At 42.8% G+C, this 24,658-nt stretch overlaps 1 protein-coding gene across 2 annotated transcripts in view; it reads right to left on the bottom strand.

Annotated features, from left to right (window-relative positions):
• Window positions 1–4,345: 4,345 nt before the first annotated feature.
• CRACR2A (calcium release activated channel regulator 2A) overlaps window positions 4,346–24,658 on the bottom strand; it is a 930,414-nt gene continuing 910,101 nt past the window's right edge. For both annotated transcript variants that reach the window (XM_086921478.1, XM_086921488.1), the window contains one exon: window positions 4,346–6,524. In XM_086921478.1, the coding sequence (XP_086777604.1) occupies window positions 6,437–6,524 (88 nt within the window). In that variant the 3' untranslated portion in view covers window positions 4,346–6,436. The remainder of the gene's footprint in view (window positions 6,525–24,658) is intronic.

Raw genomic sequence — 24,658 nt, 5'->3', positions numbered from 1 at the left:
TTTAAGGTATTGAACGATATTGCCAACCCAGCTTGTACTAAAAACAAGATCCCCCTACACAGGAACCTTGCAACAGTCTGGCTGCTTTCCTTGACAATAAGATTTAAAAAATGATTGAAGGACTAGAGGAGAACAGTATGGTTGATAAGACCACTGACCCCTTATTGGTTGGGCAGGAGGACTCAAGAGTGATGAGGGAGACCTCGGCTCAGATGCCTCTTTTGGATCATTTTGGCATTCTTTCCACCGAGGTATATGAGCAAATTGCACTTGGGGTTTCCCCTGGCTCACCTTTAGACCCTTTTTCACACAGGGTCTGGAAAGCGTTTGGTGCCGAACTGTTTCCCACTCTCAGACATCTGTGCAATAAATCTTTGGGTTGGTTCCCTCCTGCTGGAAGCAAGCAGCTGTCTCCCCCTTATTGAAGAAGCCCTCACTGGACCCAGCCTGTCTTAAAAACTACAGGCCTATTTCACTTCTTCCATACCCAGTGAAGATCATTGAGCGCCTTGTGAGCAGGGCACTATCCCAGTTCCTGGAGACTAATGGTCTACTTGATGATGTTCAGTTTGGATTCCGCCCGGGACATGAGTTAGAGACTGCACTGCTGACTGTGTTGGATGATCGTCATTTGCGTCCATACATGGGTCAATATGCCACCTTGATCATATTAGATCTGTCTGCCGCATTCGGCATGGTCAATCATAAGGTCCTCTAGGGAACGGCTGGAAGGAGTTGGGGTAGTTGGTCAGGCATTGAAATGGCTTCACTCATATCTATTTGATAGATGTCCCCCCTTTTCATTCAAAGTTTACCAAGATCCACCATGGTGTGCCGCAGGGCTATGCAATAAGCCCCATTCTTTTTAACGTAAATATGCGTCCCCTGGTGGATATTATTAAATCCTTTGGCTTAGGCGTGTAAACTATGCGGATGACACCCAGCTGATTCTATTACTGAAGAGAGAACAGTCATCCTCATTGGGAAATTTTCATATCTGCATGCAGAATGTGGTCCACTGGTTAAGAAACAACTCTCTGCAATTTAATGCAGATACAACTGAAATTCTATGCACTAAGAGTGGGAGAGTGCCTTATTTCCTTCCGACCGACTTCTGGCCTATTCCTGCGGACCCCTCATTGTTACCCTCCAAGTCAGTTCGCAATCTGTGAGTTTCATTTAATGATGAGCTGACCTTGGAGACATACTTTAATAAAACAGTGGGGAATTGTTTTTCACTTTATTAGGATTCTGAGGAAAATTCTCCCTCTGCTCCTTGCTCAAATGCGCTCCTTGCTAGATAGGAGCATGATTTTGAGCAGGTTAGATTACTGTAATTCTCTTTTGTTGGAGTCCCCCAAGTTTTTAACAGGTAGACTGCAGAGAATTTCGAATATGGCAGCCAAGCTGGCCTTGTCACGCCCCGTCATTCCTCCCCTTCTCAGGCCCTTGCGGAGCTGCATTGGTTCCCTACAGTGCAGGTGATTTATTTTAAATCCCTCTGCGTTGTGTTTAAGGCATTGCATGGTTTGGGGCCCATAATATTGTAGAGTAAATTCTGCTGGTATGACCCTCCGTGCTGCCTTCGGTCCTCTTCAGCTAATTGGGTGAAATTACCCCTGACTAGAAGAGCTGGGGGTGTCAAGCTTTCAGTGTTGATGCTGCAAGACTTTGGAACAAGCTACCCTTGGAGCTGCGACAGAAAAACAATATTTTGCCCTTTCGTAAACAAATAGAAACTTGGCTCTTTCCTAGAACCTAACCTATAGCTGGTTCAGATCACAGTTGTCTATTACTGTTTCTCCCTCTTTTAGCGCCAGGATGCCCGATGGGATGCAGTGTGCTCTATACATTTCTTTTACATTACATTACTTCACAAAGTCAGACAGCAGTAAGACTGTCATTGCTTTGTGGCTCCAGACACTTAATAGCTGGAACCTTCCTAGATAAGGTAAGCAAAGCAAAGTCTTCGGACTATTCCCATGAACAACAGGGTCAAAACTGATTTGCCCATGGCTGAGTCCAAACTAAGGTCGTATGGGGGTAAAATATGTTGGATTTGGATCTGGGCCCAAGCAGCTGCCAGTGGCTGACATTAATTCAAACATTCCATCCATCACCTTGTTGTTTTTGCATCTGATGCCCTACATGTGCTGAGTATGCCAGGATTTGGGTGCTGAGCTCACTGTGCCACTGGAACCAAGCTATACCCAACTGAGTAGCCCCTAACAAGGGTCAAACCGGTCCTCAGTTGCTTGAGTTCCGATTCGGGGAGGATCAGGCCTGGCATTTCAGGCTGAAGTATTCCCATGAGGAACAGGGTCAAGGCTGATTTGCATGTGGCTGGGTCTAGACCGAGGTGGCATGGTGGACAAAACATGATGCATTTGGATGCTGTTCCAAGTGATCGCCAGTAGCTGAGATTAATTCAAGTATTGCATCCATCACCTGTTGTTTTTGCATTTTCTCCAGTACTTTGGTAGGGTAGAGAAGCAAGAAGCTTGGTTGCTACTTGTCTAGCACCTAAGGGTCACCTGTGGTTTTCTTCAGAAGGAGGAATATGGTGGTGTGTTTCCAGGTGTCCATGAAAGTAGCTGTTCTGATGGAGTTGGTTAGTATTGTGGTCATAGTTGCGCAGATGGGGTCCAGTCCTAAGATAAAGCGTGGGAAGGGATCCAACAGCACTCCAAAGTGAACAGATCGCATAGTTGCTGGGGTTTCTGCCGAGGTGATGATGGGCCAGGAGGTCATGGTGGTTCATCACATTGGGCTGTGATTGTGGATAAGTCTGGCTGGGTGGTCACAATTGGAGATATTGTTGTTCGAGTGGCTAAAATGGTGGGAGATCTGGGTACAGAGGTCCTTCAAGCTGTAGTAAGAGGTTGTCAAAGAGGATTAAGGAATTGGAGTCAACAAACAGGGACCCGATGAAGTCTGAGATGGAATTGCCAAAGTCGAATCATTGTCCGAGTGACCAGCAGATTTAGGCACCTCCCAGGGTGGAGTTGTAGGAGACATGCAGTTTAAAAGCCAGATTGCCGTCAGTGCTAGCAGACCTAATACAGGCACTGGATGTTTTCTTTAAAGATATTGTCTAGTCCTCCTCCAGTGCCGGTGGATTACAATTGTTTCCATATTAGGTACAAAGAACCTGCACTTCTGGTGATCCAACCCAACTAGACAGACATGCCTGTGTTGAAACCTCTTCTGTTTACAGCCCCTGGAATTCTGTGAGAGAAATGCAGTAACATGAACAATTTGAAATCAGTGCATCAGTGGCACCTTCTCACAATGCTGTAACTTCCTGGTTTATCTACTCTTCCCCCAGCCACTCTTCACGATTATCCTTACTTTGCTCGATGACTAAGGGAAAAGATTTGCTAGACCATCCCAAACATGATTTCCAACTGCTTCTGGTTGCAAACCACCCCCTTTGTCTAAGCTCATGAAGCCAGGCATGCCTACCAATAAGCGAGTGCCATATCTAACACCACCATCCAATCACTTTTATTTCTTGTTTTCTGAGTTTTTTCTACATAAGTGTGACATGTCTGCATACAGATGGCAGTTGATGCTGTTATTTTGCTGAAAACATTCACATTTGGGGTCAGATTTAACAAGCCTTTGCCTCACCTATGTGTGATACAAGGGGATGCCAGGGCAACGCAAAACCTAAGTGAGATATATCAAGTCATGCAAGGCCATCTTAGCGTCGCCCTGCATGGCTTGATGAATCTAGAGTAACGCAAGGCATGGAAAATCGCTAGCTTGCATTATTCTACAGTAGAAAGGTGTTCCCTTGGTGGAATGTGGGTAGACCTGGGAATGAGTCCAAATGAGACGTATCCCCAAGTGAGGCGTAACAAGTAGAAATATCTTTATTTCTGCTAATTGTTTCCTCTTTCTACGTGTGCTGCAGAGGCAGCACTGGTAGAAAGAGATAAATGCCTCAGGGTTGTTCTTGTGCAGGAAGGTATTCCTTCCTGCACAAAAAAATCCTGCCTGCAACACATGCACCCTGGCACTATGACACAAGGGTGCCTGCGTTGGTACTAGGCAGCCAAAAATGTTTGAGTGCTAGGAAAGTACCGAAATGCGCTGTATGATGTTAAATACGGCACATTCCTGCCCTTTCAAGCAGTGCAACAAGGTATTGCACTGCGTGAAAGAAGGATACATTTAATGATACATTTAAACATATGTTTTAGTAAACAGGAAATCTCCGTCACATAACTAGCATGACATTTTTGTATGCATTACATAGGTTGCATGGGACTCCTTATCCACATAAAATATTTTAAAGATATTTGAAGCAGTATTTAAATAAAAGCGTACCACCACATAATTCTCATTGGTCCTTTTACTATATTTCTTAATATTCCAAACATTTACAAATAATCTTAGCACAAAAAAATTATAATTCATACATTTACAGGAATATAAAGTTACCACACCAAGAAACTGTAGTGTTTTACTATTAAAATAAATTTTCTTAAAAATCAGCATTTGCTCATCAATTAATAATCATCTGGAGACTTTTAAAAATAAATGTTTTTTAAAACTTTAAAGAACCAGTCATGGCATATAAATTACATTTACATTTTTTTCTTAGCAGCAACCCATTTTTACTCTAAAAAAGTCCACTGGATAAAATTAAATTGCTTTATTCTTATGGAGGATTTTCATTACCCCTGGATCCTAAAATATTCTTTCAAAGTGCAGAAATGTCAAGCCTGGGAGGGGACAAGAGGAAGGCAGTAGGTGAATCTGGCATACATTTTAAGAAAGGATGGCACATAAGAGGAACTGGTGAGTTGCAAAGGTCTTAACAGAAGATGATGGATTTAAAAATGTTGAGTACTTAGAAAAAATGATTGACACAACATAATTCCTTGAACTGCCAAGGTAAGCCACAAAGATGGCTCTCTTAGGTTAAGGGCGAAGAAGACATATATGACTTGGTTATAACCGATGTACCTAGTGAACATTTGTGTAGTAATGCATGTTGGTACTGGTGGGCTGGGCTTGGAAAATTACTTTAGTGGAAGCCAAGGCTTTACAACCAGCTATTTTCACACATGGTGAACCAACATTCACAACTGTTCTGAAGGAGTCAGCACCTGGAGTGCCAGGTTGAAACTGACAACGTGGTCAGAGCAGCATCTTTGCTAACATCTTGATCACTGTTCGTTAAACTTTTTTTTTTCTCGAACCATAGAGTTCAGTTCAGTTCCTGATCACTGGGAATGTCTTAAGGATAGGGAAACAGATAACCATTCGGGGAGAATATGGCAGAAAATAACTTTTTCAAGGTATGTGTGGGCAGGGGTTGGAGCAAGGAGTAAGATTTCTGGACTGACTTCTTACATAAACAATTTGCATGTAAAGAGGGATTTCCTAATCCACTCTCATTACTTTTGGAATCAGCATGAGAAAGAATTGAGGCCCTCGTGTATCACACTCAGCCATGCTTCATAGTTGTGCAAGCGATATTTCGGTTTAAGCCTCTTGATAAGTTCAACCTCAAGTACACATTGATAAAAACCTGTGTAAATAGGTGTGGGAAGAGGATGCTGTTGGGGAGAGCCAGATGCACGTTGTGCATTTTTATCATAAGAACAAGGAATAAATATTGAATACGAAAAGTCAGGTTTTATGGAGATCAGGTCTGTGAAGATAGGTAACATTCTAAAATAAGGGGGTAAGTGAAGACTTGGTTGTCTGTATCTCAGGATGGGCTGAATAATGTGCTCACAGAAGTTGCAAACAGGTGAAAATGCTGATATTGATTTACAGCTCCTGGAGATGTGAAACAATACTAGTGTTATTCCAACATCATTTGGCTCTGTAGTAGGCGTCTGTTATTCTTTGGGATGGAAATATTGTCTGCTTGGAATGAGGCTGAATTATAACTTTTAATATGTTTATAAAGTTTTCCCATTTGAGTGGTATTAATTCCTTAGCACTTGATTCATTTGTTTAAAGTTTTGCAACCACAGTTATCCTATTTTGAGCTGATCAGGCTTACATTCAATAAGTTCATTTGAACGTAAAGGACACAATTCTTCTAACTACTTTAGAAAAAATAAAGTACTTTTGCCTCCATCCTGTTGGGTAGATGGGGATTCCATTATTAATGTAACTTTATCACAAAAGGCAGATCTTCAACTAGACTTCATTCAACTGTAAACAAATACGTTTCTTCTCTGGAGAAGACCTTGGCTCCGTGTCGCTGACTCAATCAAAGCTGGATTAATCCAAAGGAACGTGATTGTGTTTTTAAATCCGTCCCATGGAGAAAAGAAGTCTTTTAGTGGTATAATCACAATGTTGGGTGAAATGAAATATCCACTGTAGAAGTTTGTGAACTATAGTCGCCCCATTGATAGAGACACAAGTTTGAGATCCTTGTCATGCCGCAGGCGACCCAGTTCTACTATTTTGAACAGCAACTTCCTTTCTTTGAAGAATCAAGTAACTCAACAGTTTTTTCTTTTACTTTATCTTCTTGCTCTTTTAATATCCTAGGGTTGAAAGAAAACAAGGCATCTTAGCAATTTCGAATATTTAAAAAAAAAAAAAATCCCTCAAAACTCTGGGAAAGGCGTGAGATTCAGAATGGTGTAACACATACACACAAAATGCCAGTTATATTCATTTATCTGTTATCTGTTTTGACTTACTTATGCTATTTACACTTCATTCGGTGAGACAAAAAGCAATGACCTTGCTTTGCTAAAAACATGGATGTATAACCATTAACAAGAAAACTGTAGGGAACATGTTCTAGCTCTTTTGATTTGCTGATACAATTATCTCTTCTAACTAGAGATGGATAGATGCATCCTGTCTGCAATTACATTAAAATGGAAGTGACCTGTGTAAGTATGAAAAACCTTACGACATGCACAAGAAATGGAACAATTCTAATTAGTAATCAAAAATCACAACATTTGTTATTAGTGTCATGGTGTAAAATAAAAGCAGATGATTCCATACAATGACATATTTTTTTCTAGCAGCATAAGAACATGACATGGCTATAATACTGTTGGAGTTTAACTTAACTTTCAAAAGATATACTTAATTACCTAAGTGGCATATTCTCACGGACGTATCGCAGAGTTAGTGGCATTTTATCTCAGCCAAAGTGGTGATACATTTATCGCCCTATTCACAAGCTGGTGCTAACAGCCGATATCACCAGTTTCCCTGCGATAGCAGCTGCAAAAAACATTGCCACAGATGACACCGGCAACAAACACTAATGATATGCAGAGCAGGCGTTCCCATGCAAAAAGCCATGACAACACCACTTTGCAACATTCTCAACAACCAGCCAGATCGGCTATAAGATCCCAAAACATGCGATAAGGCACATTAGCAGCAGGGATTTAACACCTGCTTTTACCTGGTGTTAAGTCGGAGGACAACCTGCACCATAAAAGGGAGCACAGCCCAGAGCCACACCTGAAGAACAGCAGATGCCCTGGAGCTACTGATCATGCAGCTCGGACACCCAAGAGGGACACAACACACCTCCCGCCCCCCCGGGTCCTCCTGAACAAAGATACTTCACATCAACTTTACGAAATCACAGAATAGTGTTGGTGTTGTGTATCCATTGGCTGCGACACTACAACTGCTGCGACACTACAACTGCTGTTGAGCCTACACTATACCATAACTGTGGATTAGCGTTAACTGTATTGCATTTGAGCCAAGTGACAGGTGCTGTGAAGGTTCCAGTGGTTAAACTATTCACTACAAATCAGTTGCTCAACCAAATTTTTTTTCACGTTCATATACTATGTCTGGATTGCCCACGTCAAGACAGAGTCATGCCTCTGCTAGTGCCAGCACCAGGCCGGAGTCACCTACGTCCACAGCGCAAATAGGTGGACACAGACTTGGCATGCTTGGAGTCCCTTTTCTACACCTGTCGGAACCCTTTATGCTCATATCGGGGGAAGGCATGGGCCCTCGCTGGCAGGAATGACTAGAGGACTTTGAAGACTTCATGAAAGGGTCAGATGTGACTGAGGAGGAGCCGCAACTGATTGCACTACGCAATTTAATTGGGAAAGATGTTGGTCAGATTATAAAGGAACTTCTGGCTGACGCTGCCTCGTCCTATGCAAATGTGCGTGATGCACTAAACGGAAAATTTCTTCACAAACGGAACATTGATTATGAAAGATACACATTGAATCTGGCATCTCAAGAAAAAGATGAGCTCATGAGTACTTTCATTACGCGATTTCGACGCTTGGCCCGCTACTGTGAATTTGACTTTCACAACAGAAGACACCCTCCGCCTGCGAATCATAGAAGGATGCCAGTCTGAGTCGTTACGCAGACGTCTATTAAAGAAAAGTTACTCTCTGGATGAGATTGCAGAAATGACGCGAGTACATGATCAGGCAGAAGAACATTTCAAGAGAATGGACGATGGAAGAGGCAAAAAACGTGAACAGGCATTTCGGCTCCAATCTTGCAACACCAATAAGTCTTCCCCTGCAAAGCAACGACCATCCAGATCCAAAGTTCAGTCTCATTATACGAGTCGTTGTCGTCGCAGTACTAGTCGAACTGACAAATAACAGGAGCGCCAACTTAGATGCTATTGTTGTGGATATGACTTCCCTCACACAGAGACCTGCCCTGCATTAGTCCAATATTGCAGGAAGTGTGGCAGGGACAACCACTTTGAGAACGTCTGCGGAGCACCTCGCAAAGACACCCACAGAAACAATTACAGACAATCCAGACAGTCCGACACTCGTCATCATGCCAAAGCAGTGTGGGACTGCAGAGATTCTTACACTGGTTCTTCACAGTCCAGCAATCACTCTCATAGGACATATCAATCAAGTTGATCACAATCTCGTGAGTCAAGGTCGCTGTACCAATATCGCAAGACAGTGATGAATATGTCTGCGTGGTCGCGCACCGGCTGAAGAAATACCAGCGACTACATCTTAACACAAACATGAGCAAGTTTGTTCTGGACAGTGGAGCATCTCTCAACTATATTTCAGTTGCAGAATACAAGAAAATGAATCCACCACCCCACTTGCATAAAGCTGCCATGCTGTTGTACACATGGATGTCAAAGGAACCTCTTCCTTGTTTAGGACAATTTCCGACTAATCTCACATACTGGGACAGGACTATTACGGCCCGCATTCATTGATGGTCCTGAAGCAGATTGTCTTCTTAGCTTGCCCACGGCGGAATGACTTCGACTTGTAGAAATTGTGTATAAAGTTCATGATGATTTAAAAAAAAGAGAGACGACCCCACAAGTTCCAGGGAACAGGGTACCAAAGACTCAAAGTCAAGAAAAATCCCTGGAAAGGAGAATACATTCACTCACTCTAGATATTCTGATCCTCATTCATAAACACTGGTCAAAAACTAGTTAATAACGTTCACAGACTTTTATAACAAGATATTTGCATTTATTAGTAAAACACAATTCATTACATAATAAATTGAGAAACTCGTTATCGAAACAGTATAATAAAAACAATAGTAAAAAAGCAATTCATCAGTTTTAAAAATTATATATAACAAACGAAGCACAGATACAACACATCCTATCTATGTTAAAATTTCAAATCAAGCACATAACATTTAGACTTGGAAACAAACCCCAACAAAAAAGCACATGTATAATTGTTACTGATTTCGAGATTCAAAGGCCCTTGTTGTATGTTCTAACACATCTCTACTTCACCCATCGGCCTAATGACAGAGATTTTCTGGGCTTGAATTCTAGTACACAAGAAAAAGCGTCGACGCGTTTCGGTGTCTCTGCCTTTAGATAATGGCACACCTTCCTTAGGACAGTTTTGGAGTGGTTGGAGTTAACCTCATGTGTCCTTTCCTGTATATTATAAAAGGAATGATTCAGTACATTGGATAAAACATTTCCTGTTGCAGTTTACAACCAAATGAATGAATCTTCTCTCCCCTTTGTGTAAATTAACTGCCTATTATCTTATCCAAGTCTACTAACTGCATGCATATATTGCTGTGTACACATAGTCTATAGTGTTCAACATCAAGTACGCATATCATTCAATCCTTCTATTTCTCACTTCCCTCCGTTATAATCTAGTTGATGACCAGTCAGTATCACGTTATACCCATGCACGCATAACATTCATTCTCACAAATTCAACTGACCTTCCACAATGAGGTTTCTTGTATAACGGATGGCGTGGAGACCTTATGGGTTCCTGGATATATGGGCTTGACCGTTGGAATACCTGCGGTCTGAAAAAGGTATATTGTTTTGTCTGTATTAATTATTATGTATATTCAGAGATGTTTTCCCATTATCTCCATCGATCTATACATGTTACTCTAGTTTGGTATAATTACCGTTATTTGTAGTCCTCGTACTCTATTGAGTGCCTTGTCTGGTGGCTCGATGTTCCTTATGGTTTAAGGTGTTCATCTGTTTAAAAGGGTGGGACCCCTGCACCAAAAGATATCAGATTATCCTATTATTTTTATTGGTTATGAGGTGGGTCTCTCACTTTCTCATACCTTCTATTGTATAGGTGACTTTTTTTTAACAAAAGAACCCTTTATTTAACCTTCCCAATGTTTTCTTATACGGCCGCTTTTGATAGAGATATGTGGAGCCGTTCTCAAGATAAAATTCGGAGGCGGTTCGCTCCTGTAAGGGAGGTGAAACCACATGTTTTCATCAAGGGATTTAGCTGGATGATGTCTCTAGATGGAACCATTTTAACCCCTTATGTACATACCTGCCGCCGTGGGGGGATGCCGTTTCCCCGTGGTATTCTGTCTTTTACTCGCTCACCCACTTCAGGATAGGGGCAGCAGGCTGGGACGTGGATATGTCCGGTCTATTTAGGGTGTAAAAAATGCAAATGTATTTGCACATTCGATGTTCGGGGGTTTCATTCTTTGCTATTGAAAACCTAACTGGTAACATTTTGTTGCTCCCTTTGTTGTAGCTATATCGGTAAATTTGCTACCCCTAAAGTATACGTTACTTGTGGGAGCAGGCACAGACTACTGTAAGGTATGTGCTACCAACGACCTCTCCCCTTTTAGTCTTTATTTTCGAACCCCACTTCTGTTTTTTAGTAAGTGCTACCGTGCACGCTGGGTGGTACATTACACTTTCCTAAGGGAGGAAGCACTAATTACTTTTGCCCTGATGGTGCCTACTCTCTTGGCTATAAGTGCGCAATGACCCTTCCAAAAGCACGCGATTCTCTCCCGCTTACCTTTGCCTGTGGACTGGATATTTCTACCACGGGTACGTCTGCTTCCAATGTCGGCTTTTGATATTTGCTTCGGTGTTCGAGTGCCTGATTCCCCTTGTTTTTATATCCTGGAGAGACATGCCTAATTCATTTCAGCTGCGGAGGTCGGAGGCTCGGATGCGCATGCTCCTAGATCTCCAAGTTTACAGAGTACTGTGGGCGCCATGTTTGAATGGAGTAGTTTATAGGCGATAAACACAATCTCCGCTACCTTTATCTCACCTTTTGGGTGCCAAATGAAATATTTTATTTACGTTTTGTTATTCCTTTGACTCTAAATTTGAATCTCATTTCTCTTAGAAGATGTACACGGTTATTAGTAGTTAAGTGGAATGTGTCACCGGTACTTTACACTAGCCTATCAGTGCCCAAGGATTAAAGCTCAGGCTATCGCGTTTGCTGGGCGCCATTTCTAAATGGTGTACCTGAATAGACTATGATGGGGAATCATACTTATGTGCCCCGCCAGCATGTTAGGTAGACAGGGGCTCGTATGGACTTTATCGGAAACGAATCTACATTTTAGGTACATTATTTCTCAGTCTTTGTCTTTCAATCTTTTGACGTGACTCAGTTGTTCGCTCTTAGACATCTTTAAAAACAATGCGTCTTGTATTTAGTCTGTCGCATACGTTTACGCCAGGACTGGATGTCTGCCAATACTCATCTTTTTGAGTAGGACCCAATCTACATATCAGAGTTCTGTGACTATATCAGGCTGTCCCAATCTTCTCTAGTGTTCAGACCCTTTTTGATAGTGTCAAATTTTACCATGAACCACTGTTCTTGTAATTTTCGTTTTTTGATACTGTTTCCTTGTCTCATTTGTTCTCTAATTTTTTCAAGTATTACCCATTTGATATCAGTATCTTTGTGGCCTTTTTCTCTCCAATGGTTAACCAAAGGAGCATTTTCTTTGTTTAACCTGATTGCTGACTTGTGTTCCCCTATTCTTGTTCTCAGCTCTCTACCTGTTTCTCCTATGTAGCCTTGGCCACATGGGCATAGGATTAGATATATAAGGTTCTTACTTCTACAGTTATTTAGGGTGTTTATCTTATGGGTAACTCCATTTAAACAAATTTCCTTTGTTACGAGACAGCTTTCACATACGCTACATGAGCCACATTTATGATTACCTATGGCCCTAGTTCCTGATAGCGTCTTTTGACCGTCCGATATGTCGTCTCTGTGTGTATGTACCAGAGTGGAACGTAGATTTTTATTTTTTCTATAGGCATACAGGGGCTTTGGAAGTTTGTCTTCAGTACCTTCGTTCAAAATCTTCCAATTGTGGTTGATTATGTTTTTGACTTGGTTTGCAATTCTTGAAAATTGGCTCACCATGACTATTTTGTCTGTATTTTTGTCTTTTTCTGTTTTGTCGAGAAGGCTGTCTCTGTTATAATATCTGGCTCTTTTTAGGGAGTGGTTAACTAGTTTTTTCGGGTAACCTCTCTCAATAAATTTTTGTTTGGTGGCTTCTGCGTGCTTGTAAAAGTCATCTAGAGAGGTGCAATTTCTCCTCAGGCGGAGAAATTCACCGAAGGGGATGTTATCCTTCTGGCTTTTGGGGTGGTAGCTATCGTAATGTAAGACCGTGTTTCGGTCCGTTTTCTTTTTGTATAATTCTACCATTAGTTGGTTGTTTTCTGCTTTAATACTGATATCTAAAAAATCCACTTTTCTGTTGCTATATGCCGCTGTGAACCTTAAGTTGGCATCTCCTAAATTGATCCAACTCAAGAATTCAGTTAAAACTTCTTCAGGTCCAGACCAGATAAAAAAGATATCGTCTATGAAACGTGCCCAATTTTTTATATTCTCATAAAAAGGGCTCATTTCGTTGTAGATATGTTTCTCTTCAAAAATACTTACGTAAATGCATGCCAAGCTTGGAGCACAGGTAGCGCCCATGCTGGTGCCCTTACGTTGGATGTAGAGATCTTTCTTAAATAGGAAAATATTATTCAGTAATACCATTGACACACATTGAGCTATAAAGTTTTTATCACCACCCACTATCTCATTTTCTTCCAGAAGTGTTCTAATGACACTTATGGTGTCATGTTGGGGTATATTGGTGTAGAGGGATTCTACATCCAACGTTACCATGTACTCTGTCTCTGCGTTGAAGTTGAGCCCCTCTACTCTAGTGATCATATCTTTTGTGTCTTTGATATAGGATTTTTGGACCTGAACCAGTGGCTTTAAAAATTTATCTGCATATATGCTCAGAGGTTCTAAGAGGGAGTCGATGGAGGCCACTATAGGTCTTAAGGGTGGGTCCTCCATGCTCTTATGGATCTTGGGAAGTCCATAAAAGGCAGGTATTTTGGGGTTTTCATTTTTCAGGAATTTAAATTCTTCCTCAGTGATAGCACCGTTGTCTCTGGCCTCGGTTAGCAGGGTGGATACTTCTCGTTTTAAGGATTCCAATCTCATATAGGGGACCTTAGAGTAATGCTCGGTGTTAGACAGGAGGGCAAGAGCCCTACATTCATAGTCTGTAGTATTGAAGACTACAACCCCCCCCCCTTTATCTGCCGGTTTTATGGTTATGGTAGTGTCTTGGGCTAGGGAGTTAAGGGCTTCTCTTTCTTTCTTGGTGATATTATGTTGGATATGGTGTTTTTTCTCTATGACTCTCCCTACTTCCATTTTTACCATACTCTCAAAGAGTTCTACATTTTTTTCTACCATCCCTAAGCTGGGTGTGAAGGTGGATTTTGCTCTGAGGCCTGAATCAGTCGGAGGTTCCCTCTCTGGTTTTCCTTCAAAGAATTTGTGCAGTCTGATTTTTCTAAAGAATGACCTAAGGTCCTTTTCTAATTGGAACTTATTTATATCCACTGTTGGTACAAAACTAAAGCCCATCTTTAAGACTGCTTCTTCTATGTCTGTCAGTATTCGACTGGAAAGGTTAATGATCGGGTTGGTTTCTACCTCCAATAAACTTTGTTTCTTGTCCTTTTGTACTCCTGAGGTGCAGGGCTGTTCTGATATTCCTGCTCGGAGTCCCGTGGTGGGGGTTTCCTTGTGAACCCTCCCCTCCCTCGGTTTGAGAAGCCCCTCTGTGGTCTTTGTGGGCGCTGATCTAAAAAATCGTCAAAGTTTCTGTTTTGGTGGTTATAGACCTCATCCTCTCTGCGTGGTGTCTCTTCCTCTCCCCCACTACTCTCTGAGGATCCAGAGAAATTCATGTGTCTCGGGCGTCTGTTTTGGAATCTTGCCCTTCCACCCCTGTCCCAATTCTGTTCGGGTTTTTCTGTGAAGTAATCCTTTTTGAGGAATGGATAAATTACTTCTTGGGTGAATTTAGTTACATCTTTTCTGAGTTTAGATGTTTTCTTGTTAGTTAAATATTCGCAATAGCCGTTCATGTCTTGGTTTATCTCTTCTATCTTTTTTTTAACCTCCTCTAGTATGTTGGTTTCAGATAAGGTTTTTTCCAATTCTTCTATCTCCCTCTTTTCTATTAGAATTGTACTTTGGGCTGTTTCTATTATTAGGATCATCCAATCCCGACTACATCTGTTCGAGATGAATGTCCATGTCTCGAGGAATTTGGGGTTATTGACGAATAGGCCCGGTTCATTCCGGACTTGGAGCCCTATGGGTATTGTTCCGGCTCTGACGTATTGTGCCATAAATTCAGCGTGTAATTCTGTGCGAATTATTTTCTTTTTGAGATTGACTAACTCGTTCCATTTCTCTCCCCCATTTGGGACTACCGTTATAGAGTTACCACTTCTATTTGCTCCTAGAATTTTATTCAACTGGTCCTCACTGAAGCCAAAGGTCTTCATAGAGTCCATTATTTAAATTCCGGGTGACCAATCAGTGAAATCACGGGGAAGGATACTCCCTGAGAAACCAAGAATCTCTCCAGCCCTGGGCTGTTCTGTATAGATTTAAAAAAAAGAGAGACGACCCCACAAGTTCCAGGGAACAGGGTACCAAAGACTCAAAGACTTCGGTGAATTTCTCCGCCTGAGGAGAAATTGCACCTCTCTAGATGACTTTTACAAGCACGCAGAAGCCACCAAACAAAAATTTATTGAGAGAGGTTACCCGAAAAAACTAGTTAACCACTCCCTAAAAAGAGCCAGATATTATAACAGAGACAGCCTTCTCGACAAAACAGAAAAAGACAAAAATACAGACAAAATAGTCATGGTGAGCCAATTTTCAAGAATTGCAAACCAAGTCAAAAACATAATCAACCACAATTGGAAGATTTTGAACGAAGGTACTGAAGACAAACTTCCAAAGCCCCTGTATGCCTATAGAAAAAATAAAAATCTACGTTCCACTCTGGTACATACACACAGAGACGACATATCGGACGGTCAAAAGACGCTATCAGGAACTAGGGCCATAGGTAATCATAAATGTGGCTCATGTAGCGTATGTGAAAGCTGTCTCGTAACAAAGGAAATTTGTTTAAATGGAGTTACCCATAAGATAAACACCCTAAATAACTGTAGAAGTAAGAACCTTATATATCTAATCCTATGCCCATGTGGCCAAGGCTACATAGGAGAAACAGGTAGAGAGCTGAGAACAAGAATAGGGGAACACAAGTCAGCAATCAGGTTAAACAAAGAAAATGCTCCTTTGGTTAACCATTGGAGAGAAAAAGGCCACAAAGATACTGATATCAAATGGGTAATACTTGAAAAAATTAGAGAACAAATGAGACAAGGAAACAGTATCAAAAAACGAAAATTACAAGAACAGTGGTTCATGGTAAAATTTGACACTATCAAAAAGGGTCTGAACACTAGAGAAGATTGGGACAGCCTGATATAGTCACAGAACTCTGATATGTAGATTGGGTCCTACTCAAAAAGATGAGTATTGGCAGACATCCAGTCCTGGCGTAAACGTATGCGACAGACTAAATACAAGACGCATTGTTTTTAAAGATGTCTAAGAGCGAACAACTGAGTCACGTCAAAAGATTGAAAGACAAAGACTGAGAAATAATGTACCTAAAATGTAGATTCGTTTCCGATAAAGTCCATACGAGCCCCTGTCTACCTAACATGCTGGCGGGGCACATAAGTATGATTCCCCATCATAGTCTATTCAGGTACACCATTTAGAAATGGCGCCCAGCAAACGCGATAGCCTGAGCTTTAATCCTTGGGCACTGATAGGCTAGTGTAAAGTACCGGTGACACATTCCACTTAACTACTAATAACCGTGTACATCTTCTAAGAGAAATGAGATTCAAATTTAGAGTCAAAGGAATAACAAAACGTAAATAAAATATTTCATTTGGCACCCAAAAGGTGAGATAAAGGTAGCGGAGATTGTGTTTATCGCCTATAAACTACTCCATTCAAACATGGCGCCCACAGTACTCTGTAAACTTGGAGATCTAGGAGCATGCGCATCCGAGCCTCCGACCTCCGCAGCTGAAATGAATTAGGCATGTCTCTCCAGGATATAAAAACAAGGGGAATCAGGCACTCGAACACCGAAGCAAATATCAAAAGCCGACATTGGAAGCAGACGTACCCGTGGTAGAAATATCCAGTCCACAGGCAAAGGTAAGCGGGAGAGAATCGCGTGCTTTTGGAAGGGTCATTGCGCACTTATAGCCAAGAGAGTAGGCACCATCAGGGCAAAAGTAATTAGTGCTTCCTCCCTTAGGAAAGTGTAATGTACCACCCAGCGTGCACGGTAGCACTTACTAAAAAACAGAAGTGGGGTTCGAAAATAAAGACTAAAAGGGGAGAGGTCGTTGGTAGCACATACCTTACAGTAGTCTGTGCCTGCTCCCACAAGTAACGTATACTTTAGGGGAAGCAAATTTACCGATATAGCTACAACAAAGGGAGCAACAAAATGTTACCAGTTAGGTTTTCAATAGCAAAGAATGAAACCCCCGAACATCGAATGTGCAAATACATTTGCATTTTTTACACCCTAAATAGACCGGACATATCCACGTCCCAGCCTGCTGCCCCTATCCTGAAGTGGGTGAGCGAGTAAAAGACAGAATACCACGGGGAAACGGCATCCCCCCACGGCGGCAGGTATGTACATAAGGGGTTAAAATGGTTCCATCTAGAGACATCATCCAGCTAAATCCCTTGATGAAAACATGTGGTTTCACCTCCCTTACAGGAGCGAACCGCCTCCGAATTTTATCTTGAGAACGGCTCCACATATCTCTATCAAAAGCGGCCGTATAAGAAAACATTGGGTAGGTTAAATAAAGGGTTCTTTTGTTAAAAAAAAGTCACCTATACAATAGAAGGTATGAGAAAGTGAGAGACCCACCTCATAACCAATAAAAATAATAGGATAATCTGATATCTTTTGGTGCAGGGGTCCCACCCTTTTAAACAGATGAACACCTTAAACCGTAAGGAACATCGAGCACCAGACAAGGCACTCAATAGAGTACGAGGACTACAAATAACGGTAATTATACCAAACTAGAGTAACATGTATAGATCGATGGAGATAATGGGAAAACATCTCTGAATATACATAATAATTAATACAGACAAAACAATATACCTTTTTCAGACCGCAGGTATTCCAACGGTCAAGCCCATATATCCAGGAACCCATAAGGTCTCCACGCCATCCGTTATACAAGAAACCTCATTGTGGAAGGTCAGTTGAATTTGTGAGAATGAATGTTATGCGTGCATGGGTATAACGTGATACTGACTGGTCATCAACTAGATTATAACGGAGGGAAGTGAGAAATTGAAGGATTGAATGATATGCGTACTTGATGTTGAACACTATAGACTATGTGTACACAGCAATATATGCATGCAGTTAGTAGACTTGGATAAGATAATAGGCAGTTAATTTACACAAAGGGGAGAGAAGATTCATTCATTTGGTTGTAAACTGCAACAGGAAATGTTTTATCCAATGTACTGAATCATTCCTTTTATAATATACAGGAAAGGACACATGAGGTTAACTCCAACCACTCCAAAACTGTCCTGAGGAAGGTGTGCCATTATCTAAAGGCAGAGACATCGAAACGCGTCGACGCTTTTTCTTGTGTACTAGAATTCAAGCCCAGAAAATCTCTGTCATTAGGCCGATGGGTGAAGTAGAGATGTGTTAGAACATACAACAAGGGCCTTTGAATCTCGAAATCAGTAACAATTATACATGTGCTTTTTTGTTGGGGTTTGTTTCCAAGTCTAAATGTTATGTGCTTGATTTGAAATTTTAACATAGATAGGATGTGTTGTATCTGTGCTTCGTTTGTTATATATAATTTTTAAAACTGATGAATTGCTTTTTTACTATTGTTTTTATTATACTGTTTCGATAACGAGTTTCTCAATTTATTATGTAATGAATTGTGTTTTACTAATAAATGCAAATATCTTGTTATAAAAGTCTGTGAACGTTATTAACTAGTTTCTGACCAGTGTTTATGAATGAGGATCAGAATATCTAGAGTGAGTGAATGTATTCTCCTTTCCAGGGATTTTTCTTGACTTAAAGTTCATGATGAACCTGACATTGTTCACAAGTTTCCAAAGTTATTCACCGGACTTGGAAAGATGGCTCATTGTCAGGTTCAATTGCATATAAATGAACGTGTGACTCCCATAGCACAACATCACAGGAAAATTACATTTCACCTTCAACAGTCGGTAGAGGAGGAACTGCAGGATCTTCTCCAGGCTCACATAATTGAGAGAACATCAGGACTCACTCCTTGTGTCTCTCCAGTGGTTGTAGTGTCCAAAAAGGGCTCACCTGGCAAAGTGCGTCTCTGTGTAGATATGAGAGCACCCAACACCGCCATCGAAAGAGAAAGACACCCGGGGCCTCACATTAGCGACATGATTGTGTCACTCAACGGTGTGCAAATATTCTCCAAACTAGACCTTAACAAGGGCTATCACCAGCTGGAACTCCACAAAAAATCGAGATATGTCACCTCATTCTCAACTCATCAAGGCCTGTTCAGATACAAAAGACTCAGCTTTGGGGTCTCATGTGCTGCTGAGATTTTTCAAGAGGCCATCAGGAAGGTAATTCATCACATTCCCAACACTCTAAACTACAGTGATGATATTCTCTTCTATGGAGCAACAATGCTAGAACACGACGCGGCGCTGGACCGAGTCTGTCATGCTCTGTTGGATAACAATCTCACTTTAAATAAAGACAAATGAGAATTCCACAAATCCACACTAAAATTCTTCGGACACATCTTCTCAGTCACCGGAATGAAACTGATCTGCAAAAGTTTGCCGCTTTGAATGATACCCCAGGCCGCGAGATGCTGGAGATGTGCGTTCGTTTTTAGGCATGGCAAGCTACTGTGCATGCTATATCAAGGATTATGCCACTATCAGTTACCCTCTGAGAAAGCTGATCAAACAAGGACACCCATTCCAATGGACCACGAGATGTGATCAGGCTTTTCACGCAATCAAAGCTGCGGTTGAATCGGCCGACAACATTGCATATTTCAATCCTAGAAGGAAAACTGAAATCACCGTGGATGCGAGTCCCGAAGGACTTGGAGCAATATTAGCTCAGTATGACAGAGAGAGTGATCAGCGAGAGAGAGCATACTCTCAGCCCGAAAAGGAAAGCCTGGCGGTAGTCTGGGCCTGCGAACATTTTCACATCTTTGTTTATGGAAAACACTTCACACTTATCACGGACCACCAGGCCATGATAACAATCTTCTTAAATCCCCGAGCCAAAATGCCACCCAGAATAGAGCGTTGGGGTATCCGCATTCAAGAGTATACCTATACCATCATCCACAAACCAGGAAAAGCTGCAAATCCAGCTGACTATATGTCCAGACATCCCAAGGTAACTTCCAAATCCAATCCATCATTAGCTGAGGAATACATCCATTTTGTAGTGGCTCAAGCCAAACCACCCGCAGTCCCTTTGGAGGCCATCCTTGACGCTACCAATGAAGATGCCACACTGCAAAATGTAAAACATCACATTCAGACAAACAGTTGGAGGCATCTTAAGGAATCCGGACAGAGAGAACAAATGAACTGTCCTCTTTCAGACATGTGAAGGATGAACTGTCCAACACCTCAGATGGTCTTATACTAAGGGAGAAACGGATCATCATTTCGAATCAGTTGCGCCAAGGAGTCATGAACCTAGCGCATGAAGGGCACAGAGGAATTGTAGCCACGAAGAGAGCGCTGGAGGAGCGAGTCTGGTTTCCTACACTTAATCAGATGGCTTAACTTATACTGAAAGACTGCCCACAGTGTCAGCTAGTAAGTCAAGGGGATCCACCTGCGCCTCTCCAAATGTCTGACCTGTCGGATGGCGCTTGGCATCATGTCGCAGTGGACTTCTTTGGTCCATTACAATCTGGCAAGTATATCCTGGTCATAATGGACGAATACTCACGTTTCCCAATTGCGCACCTCATAGCGTCAACCAAAGCTGCCACGACTATACCTGCACTGGATGAGGTTTTCGCAGCATGGGGCATACCGAAGACAGTGAAAACAGATAGTGGCCCACTATTCAATGGACAAGAATTTGCCGCATTTGCCCACCACCTAAATTTCAGACACCGGAAGATTACTCCCTTGTTTGCACAGGCCAATGGAATGGTGGAAAGATTTATAGCCACTCTAAAGAAGACCATCCAGCAGGTAGCACTTTCAAAGTGTGATGAGCAAGTGGCTTTAAATGAGGTATTACGAGCATATCGAACCACACCGCATACTACCACAGGCAGATGTCCTGCAACATTAATGTTGGGTCGCACCGTGCGCACAAGAATACCAGCTTGGAAAGATGCAGCTAGTGGTATTTCTCAAGACTCTGAGCACGAAGAATTGGCAGCAAGAGACAGACTGAAAAAGGAGAAGATGAAGGAATACGTAGACAGACAGAGAAAAGCTGCACAGCCATCCATCCATGAGGGAAACTGGGTATTGGTGCGACAAGAACAACAGTGAAAAGTAGACTGTCGATATCATGCATGCCCACTGTTGGTGACAAAACAAAAAGGGACCATGATCACAGCTGCGTCGGAGGACAAGATGATCACAAGGAATGTGACGCATTTTCAGAAAAGCACGGCCAATATTCAGAGAAGCGTTGACTGCACCCCGCAGTGTGGCAAAAAGAGATGCACCTGAGTCAGTAAGTGACCATCGACCTTCCACGTCTCCTGACGAAGGGGAATGGGCAGCTCATGAGGTACCTCTCCGGCCACAGCAAACTCATCGAAGACCCGTTCGCCTGATTGAAGAACTGTAACTATGTTGTTTTCTCTTATTATTTACACAGAGGTATTTCAAGTTGTTTAAGAAGGGGGAAGATGCCATATTGTGAGACGCGCTGGGCGCTGGGACCAGCACACGAGGTTGAGAGGTGGGAGGAGAACTGGGTGGCAGAAGAGGAGGAGTGAAGAAGGGCAGAGTAGAGCAGGAACAGAGGAGCAATGGTGGGTTTGAAATAAAGCTCTAAACACAGATTAGTGTTGGTGTCGTGTATCCATGCGCTGAGACACTACAGGGATGAAAGCTCCTTTGTCTCTATACATAAGGCAAAAGGACATCTGCACCTTTGACCTTGGTCTTGAATTCGTCTGGCACCCTCTGAGAGAGATACCATAACAGATGATGACGACTCCTGCATCACACTAATGAAAGACCAACATATCCACACCCCACAAACAGAAGTCCCTGCTTGAGGTACTCTGCATGGGATGCCCTTGACACTTACGTACACAAAAACCTATATGTCCAAACGTTGCACACACATACAACGCATTGCTCCGAGCTGTGGCATATCATCCACATAACTGCTGCAGGTCAGAAGAGTGCCGGTTCTAAGAGAGTCACCAACGCAATGGCAGGACATCCCGGGCACATGCATAACCCCTGTCACGTGGAACTGTACCATGCACGTATGCTGATTTTGTTGGGGGCACCACCACTGGCAGTCTTGCGCATCAGTTACCGTCTTGCGTACATCACCTGCATCCAGCCCTGGTTCCACTGTCGATCATGCACATTCGAGTGGCCCATGGATGTCTGCCTATCCAACACAAGTAGCTGAAATGGATTATGACTTGTGTGTGTGCCCCTGTTGACCCACGACCAGGAGTGTAACCGTGATACCCGTGAATGGGATGCCTTGATATTTGGCATATGTGCTGGCAGTTGGGCATGGGAGGTTGCACAAGTCCTCGTGTGCAGTGACACAATGGTCACATATCTCACCACAACAGTGGACATGTCTGCATTCGCATGGACTCAGAATGCATGTTCGTGCACCTACGCGTGTTGACACACACCTGTGCAAGGTGAGGCAGCCTCACAGGTGGAGCTGCGTAGCATCGTTGCAACGTTCCTAAATCTGACCTACTGCTGGAGAGAGAGTACACACATGGCAATGTAGTACTACATGTGACCTTGTTGGACCCTTTCACCTGCTCACTGTCAGCAGGGCAGACAGTCAACGCAGTCCGGTGGTACAGCACTATGCAGATCCCATGGGATGTGAGTCGTGTCCCCTGACACGGGGCAATGAGCATACCCCAAACATCACATTTCTCGTCCAGCAAGGCAAGGTTGGCTGAGACCGTTGCCATCCGTAATGATTGGTGTTAATTTTTGCCTCCCCATTTCTTGCACCTCTACATGTTCCTATGCTGCCTGTTAGTGTCTGAAGCATTGGTCTGCATGTTGTGGGCCTTGTCTTGCCCGTACTGACTCGAACATGCTCATAAAGTCTACGCAATTTCACTGGTGTTCATTTGTGATAAGTGTTGATTAAATGACAAATCATGTGCCTCAATGAGCGTTGTCCGTACACAGGGAGGGACTGACTGACGCATTTTATTTGGGGGTGAGTCCCTATTGACAGCTCCAACTCTGTGAGCCAGTCATTATGGTTGGGATAGTTGCTGGTAGACCTGTGCTCTCACGTGTCTTCAGCAATGTGAGTATGGTGTTCAACTTCTTGCCATGTGGATCAATGTGATCCATCAGAACAGGCTGTGTCCACACAGTTGAGTGCGAGTAGGTATGCGAAGAGATGTTCTGTTGTCACATGTGATAGGGGACACTACTTTAGGCCTGCTTCAGAATTTGACATTTTTACACACAGCTATATTTACTACATGGACGTGGAGCTATGTTGATGGGTTGCGTTCATGTTCATGAGCAATGAGGCCACAGCTAGTTCACACCTTCACAATCATCTAATTGGCCATGTGGTTCAGGGTCACAAATGTGCATTGATGTCATTTCCCAGGGTGTACCTTTTTGTGCAATCAATGTCCATACATTCATCCATACTTTTATACCTGATTGAACATAGACATGACACATCTGTGTGATTATGAATGTTTTATTTATATTCTGTGGTGTGTCGGAGCTGGCACAGTACATGGCCATACAAACCACACATTACATGGTTGCCCAGTGGAGGGCTAACCAGAATCCCTTGGGGAATGATAAGTTAATGGGAAGAGGAAGACTTTAGTCCACAGCCTGAATGCTGTGTCATTGGTAACCAGAGCAGATAATATGGCAGTCCATTTCGGGGTTCAAGTGAATGTCGCAGAGTGTTACGGGGGACAGTGGAAGGTGTTGTTCCAGGGCATGATGCAGAGATCTGAACCAAGCAGGAACAGGTCATATGGCGTGGATGTATGCTACAACCTCTTTTCGCACACAGAGTCATTACCATCCACATCTTAGTCCTCTGATATGTCTTCTGTGTCAGGTGTGTGTGGTGGTGTTATGGCTGCATCACTGTGTGCCACTGACACATCAGGGGGCGGAGGTGTTATAGCTGCATCACTTTGTGCACTGACAATTCAGGGGGCAGAGGCGGTATGGCTGCATAACTGTGTGCCACTGACACATCAGGGGGCAGAGGCGGTATGGCTGCATCACTGTGTGCCACTGACACATCAGGGGGCGGAGATATCTGTGTTGAAGTCCTGCAGCAGTCATTTGGGACAGGCTCTGTGGCAACAATGGCAAGATGATGATCTGGAGGGCATGGAAAATCCCAGCTACATCTTACTGGTGTTCAGCCGTGGCAGCCATCCTTCCAGCATGCTCCGCTCCATTGTTCTCCGCATCTGTGCCAACTCTGTGCTGTCAGCCAAGGATTGTTGTAGAGCATGGAACGGACTGTGGGTGTCCGTTGGGGACTATAAGTGGTCCCTGATGGGTCTTATACACCCATGTGTGGCATCTAGTTTGGCTGCCATGAGGTCAAAACCCACCGCACCTGTTCAGCCAGTTCCTTCTGGCAGTCTAACACACTGCATTTGAATGCCATGTGTCTTTCCGTGAGGTGGTGGGAGACAGCAGTG

The sequence above is a fragment of the Lissotriton vulgaris genome, chromosome 1_1, assembly GCF_964263255.1.
Source record: "Lissotriton vulgaris chromosome 1_1, aLisVul1.2, whole genome shotgun sequence".
In the NCBI taxonomy this organism is placed as follows: domain Eukaryota; kingdom Metazoa; phylum Chordata; class Amphibia; order Caudata; family Salamandridae; genus Lissotriton; species Lissotriton vulgaris.
The sequence above is the reverse complement of the archived record's forward strand: the minus strand, read 5'-3'. Positions and strand labels throughout refer to the sequence as shown.